This window comes from Lycium ferocissimum, unplaced genomic scaffold (genome assembly GCF_029784015.1).
Source record: "Lycium ferocissimum isolate CSIRO_LF1 unplaced genomic scaffold, AGI_CSIRO_Lferr_CH_V1 ctg20908, whole genome shotgun sequence".
Taxonomy (NCBI): domain Eukaryota; kingdom Viridiplantae; phylum Streptophyta; class Magnoliopsida; order Solanales; family Solanaceae; genus Lycium; species Lycium ferocissimum.
The window spans coordinates 3,009-8,150 of NW_026719365.1; the positions used below are offsets into that span (position 1 = coordinate 3,009).

The 5,142-nt window shown below is 32.0% G+C and overlaps 1 protein-coding gene across 2 annotated transcripts; it reads right to left on the minus strand.

The window, feature by feature from the left end:
• Positions 1-782: 782 nt before the first annotated feature.
• LOC132043090 (cytochrome c) lies at positions 783-3,302 on the minus strand. Of its 2 annotated transcripts, none has more exons than XM_059433581.1 (3): positions 3,072-3,302; positions 1,340-1,473; positions 783-1,118 (listed from the first exon to the last, which is right to left on the minus strand). In XM_059433581.1, exons 1-3 carry the CDS (start codon positions 3,181-3,183, stop codon positions 1,026-1,028), a joined length of 339 nt encoding a protein of 112 aa, XP_059289564.1. In that variant the 5' UTR covers positions 3,184-3,302; the 3' UTR covers positions 783-1,025. The 2 variants fall into 2 exon arrangements, with proteins under 2 accessions (XP_059289564.1, XP_059289565.1); XM_059433582.1 differs by having other exon boundaries at positions 1,340-1,441; positions 3,072-3,227.
• Positions 3,303-5,142: the final 1,840 nt, after the last annotated feature.

Consider the following 5,142-nt stretch of genomic DNA (forward strand, 5'->3'; position numbering starts at 1 on the left):
AAAAATTATCTAACTACCTTTACAACTGATATGATACAAAAACAACATAAAAAAGCAAGAGTAGAAAAAAAAAACAATAAAAAAAAAAACGAGTTGCAAATATAAATTTTAATGTAACTTGAGTCTAGCTTTTCACAGGCCAAATGTCACTAGTACATTAATAGAACTGATAGAATCCCTTTAAGTATAGAAAGGGATGCACTTTTCTAGTTTGTAAATACATTTGACAATTCCTCCTTGATTCAATATCTATAACACACTTATCTATTCAGAAAAATAAAAAAGGCTCGCTTAAGCTAAGACGAGACTCACATACTCACTTCAAAAGAGAGATTTTCAACTTCAAATACAACGCTCATGTAAGAGGTAAGATCTCTGATCGACCCTAACCTTCATTATTAAGCTAAAAGAGTTCTCTCTGACCTTAATTTTTATACGTTGATCCTTGCCTTAGCCTGACTTCACCCGGTATCCAAATATCCCACCTAGTAAGTGTTACAACCATCCAAGTATTCAGGTACATTATCCTAATGGAGAATATATTATGTCCGAAAAACAGATTGTGGTTATGCCCAAGGAACTCAATGAACTAGAACAACGTTTTTTCATCCAGAGTCCACTTTTTTTGCGTTTTTTTTGGGCTTGTAATGACAGACAATCAATGTATATACCTGCTTAACTGGTTATGCAGAAACATATTTCTCTCTAATGGATCAAATTTGACTTTTAAATTTGCGTAGAATAAAAGAAGAGAAAGGACCAAGAAAAGCAGCACACCACCAAAACATAATCTTGAGAGAATGATGATATTAAAGTTGGCCTTGTCTGCCAAGAGTTTTTTACCTCTTCTCCAAGAGGTAACAAAAAAATTTACTATGACCCAGTTTTCTGGGAAACAAATGAGTCAGACCATAAGAGGTCTACTTATTATTATTTTTTTTTAAAATCAATGGTTTATCTTCTTCCGCATAGCAAAACATGCCACCTATCAGACTACAAAATGGAAAATGTGTGTCAATGGTTCCTCATGCAGTAGCAGATTTCAGGTAGGCAATGAGGTCAGCGCGCTCATGTGGCTTCTTCAATCCGGGGAAAACCATCTTTGTTCCAGGTATGTACTGTAGAAACAATCAACAGCATTGCATATAAGGAACATGCAGATTTTCTTGAAAGGGAATATAAGATAGTAGAAAAGCAAAGGAACTACAATATGTATACTTCCATGCAATTCCCACAAGGGAGGATTCAAAAAATTATGCAGCATGGTTGAGCCATCAAATAACCTTATATCTCGATGATAAACACAAAATATCTAACATAATGAAAATGCCAATCGCACCTTCTTGGGGTTGAGCAGATAATCATACAAAGTGTTTTCTCCCCAATTCACGGCCATGTTCTTATTGGCAGCAGAGTAGGAGTAACCAGCAGTAGTTCCGGACTGCCTTCCAAAAAGTCCATTCAAATTAGGTCCTGTTAAAATAGACACCGTTGTAAGTTACAGAACAACTCGTAAAACAATTCTAAAGAAAAGAATTACACATCTGCCAGACACCCATCACCTAGAAAAGATATGAAAAGATAATTGTCAACATGGACCCTTTTAAGGAAGTACCAAGAGATTACGAGATTTGACAAAACATTGGCAACAAAATCAAAGAAGGGGAAAGGACCATCTTACGTATAGAAGAAGTGGGATGGAATAACTATAATAGCACCCCCTCCTACGACTCATTTGTCAACCATCAAAAAAGAATGATGAACACAAAAGTAATACAATGAACATCATTATACTGGTATTCTGCAAAATGAGTATCATTAAAATAAGCTTAAAAAAATCTTGGTTTGGAATTTGCAATCATTTCTAAACTAATTCCATAGTGACAACAAAGAACACTGAGCAATCTAGTTTTCCCTTCAACAAACCATCGGTAAGTTAGCCATTAAAAGCAAAACATACTACATTTATCAAAGAAATCGAGCAACCTAGTTTTGAGTTAAGAGCAAAAGAGATGGCATTATTCACTTCAAAAATATGAAACTATTTAGCAGATAAACTGAACAAGCAACAATTTCTAGCCAGTCATTTTTCCACACAATTAAATGAGTCACAATTGGAGCAAAATAATCATCACAAGTACCATAAAGTGTTCAACTCAAAAATTCCTGAATCAAGTAAATCATAATTAAATGATTGTTAAACATCTAACTAAGCAATAATCAGAAATCCAAGAAAACATTACATAGAGACAACACGTTAAACAATACCTGGAGTGCTATTTGAATTTATTCTATCTATTTCTTTTTGGACAAACAAAATCTTAATCTAAGTTCATAGAGCAATCACTAATTTAGCTGGGACAAAAACTTTTCCTTTAAAGCGAGATCTTAAACTCAGTGTTGTCAAAATACTAATAGCTTCTTTGGATGGTTGTTACCTATTGTATTGTGTTGTTAGTTTAAATACGATGTTTGTTTTGATTATTCTTAAATTTTATTACATTGTAAGCATTATGTAACGATGAAATAATGACGAAAAGTCCAATTTGATATAACGACTGATTGGGTGTGATCGAATTGTTATATGTGTGGCATTGTGTAACGATGAGAAGCAATAAGATCTTTGAATTCATCAAAAGAATACAGTACAGTACAATACAATACCACAAAATACACTATCATATAAGTAATATAATACATTCTGCAACGATATGTAACAACCATCCAAAGAAGGTGGAAGGCATGGTGGGGCTAGCGCTTAAGAATAAGAACAAAACGTTATAATATGTATTGCCCAAAAAACAAAAGTGTCACTAATTGGAAAAAGGAAACCAAATATATGACAGTAACATCGATCTACATGGGCCCATAATTGCAGATCTGATAGAATAACCAATCAATGTTTAGCCTTCACCAAAGAAAAATAAAAACAACAAAATATTCATGAGATGAATAAATTTGTAAACAATAAAACACATGTAGAAGCAGAAAAAGAACCATAATCATCAGATCTGACAAGAAATCTTTACACACAAAAAATAAAAGGGGTTGTAAGTAAGGAAGAAGGGTACCTTGTTTGTGACCGGCACCTTTGTCGACAGTATGGCATTGAGCACATTTAGTCTTGAAGATCTTCTCTCCTGCTTTTTCGTTACCTGGTGGTGCCTCATTAAATGATGCCATTTTTCTTTGAACTGGTTTTTTTCTTTTCTGAATGTAGAGGAGAAAGGCAATATAGGTTTTCTTAGAAAATTATGGTGGCTTCAAAATATAACAAGGAGGAAGAAGAAGAAGAAGAAAGCGGCTTTATAGCATGTGATGTGGTGAACTTTTCAAGCGAATCGCTTCTTTTTTTTCTAATTTTATTTATTTTTCCATATACAACTATTGGTTGGTTGGATGGTTGGTTTACAATTTGGTTCAAAATTGAACGGTCATTAATATTTTCCCAATTATTCTTTTATTTAATATTAATATTTTATTTGCCCTATATATATATATATATATATATATATATATATATAAGAGTTCGGTCAAAATTCTGTCCGATCTCATGCCATTCTTCTCCTTTTTGTTATTCTCTCTGTTAAACACGTTAGCGTGAGTTTGCACCCACTTCCACGGTTCCACCAATGCGTACAATACCAGCTATTTTCACACATATTTTACTTCCAACTATTCTAATATTGGCAGGGGCGGATCCACCCTTCAGGGTGGGTGTGGCATGGCACCCGTTAGATTGATAAATTTTTTATATATGTATGTAATTTCTTAAATTAGGTTAAATATTTGATCACTGCATTTTCATGCCAAATTAATTTGAAAGGTGTATGTTTGGTGAAACAGATTTAATCTATCTTGGACATTTCCGACTCCTTTTTCTTGTACTTTTTAGTACCTTTGTCAATAATTCTCTTTTCGCCTCCTAATTTTCTATTTATCTTTTTATTATTTATATTGTCTTTCCTCTATTCTATTATTTTGTACGTGATCATTTTAGCGAACACACAAAGAAACTTCAAAATCCCTTAAATTAAGCATTTTTCTTAATCTCAAACGGAGTATTAAATCGAAAAACTTGGGTCTCAATGGAAATTTTGGATCGAGAGATCAAATTTAAATTTATTTATTTTTATAATTTTTTTTGTTTATTACTCCTCTGTCCGTTTACTTGTTTATGTTGTTTGTACACTCCTAATAACTTGAATAAATAAAATGAGAAATGAATTGGAGTACTTAATAATAAGGGTAAAATAGGTATAAAATGGTAAATTATGTCTTGGTTTTTCAAACTATACAACTTACAAGTAAAAGTGGACATATATTTTTAGTATAGTGGACAAATAAAAATGGACGGAGGGAGTGTATTATAAAAAATTGTGCAATTCTATAATTGTTAAATTCAATATAAATCACTTTACTACTTAAATTGTGATGAAAATTTCACAAGCATTGCTTAGAAAAAACATGAAATTTATGATTTATTTTTGAGAACTTGTAGTTTATCCAATTCTACATTTATTTATGGGGTGTAATTACCTATTGAAGAGTTTTTCTATTATTTTCTTATTTTGATTGGTGTAATTCCCTTATTGAAGTTGTTATTTTACTTGTGCAAGTTCATTTTTTAATATACATAAAAGATGCAAGTCCCTTGGTGAAAATGTTGATTTTACCTTATCGTTAATGGGTCTGATTTCCTTATTTAAGATGTTAATTATGTTCGTTTCTTGATTTTTGAGATGTAATTTACATATTTGCAAGTAAAAAAAGGTTTATTAAGTTGACCCAAATAAACTAAAAAGAAATGGACCCGACCCAACACATTCCTAACAAGATTTACATTGAAAAAAATTATAGCACCCGCCACCTTCAAATCCTAGATCCGCCTCTGAATATTGGATCACTCCCTTGAAAGCATTTGTTATTATTATGTATGTCTTCTAGGCGGTAACCAACTTTTCAATTAAAGATCTTCTTTTAGAAAATTCTTGGTTGATTTTTGTTCTCTTTTTTAAAGAAAATAGAGAAGAAAAAGGAGATTGTTAAAAATAAAAAGAATTCACGTAATTTATCTCCACTAATGTTGTCTTTTCGTTAGGAAATTTTGGTTGCATTGACTGAAAGTGACAAGGAAAAAGC

Excerpts from the sequence above, each read along its gene's own strand:
- LOC132043090 (XM_059433581.1), bottom strand. The coding sequence starts at position 3,183 with ATGGCATCATTTAATGAGGCACCACCAGGTAACGAAAAAGCAGGAGAG. Across the intron at positions 1,474-3,071 it reads AGGTGCCGGTCACAAACAAG|GACCTAATTTGAATGGACTT; the intron begins GTACCCTTCTTC and ends CTATTTTAACAG. Across the intron at positions 1,119-1,339 it reads ATCTGCTCAACCCCAAGAAG|TACATACCTGGAACAAAGAT; the intron begins GTGCGATTGGCA and ends TTGTTTCTACAG.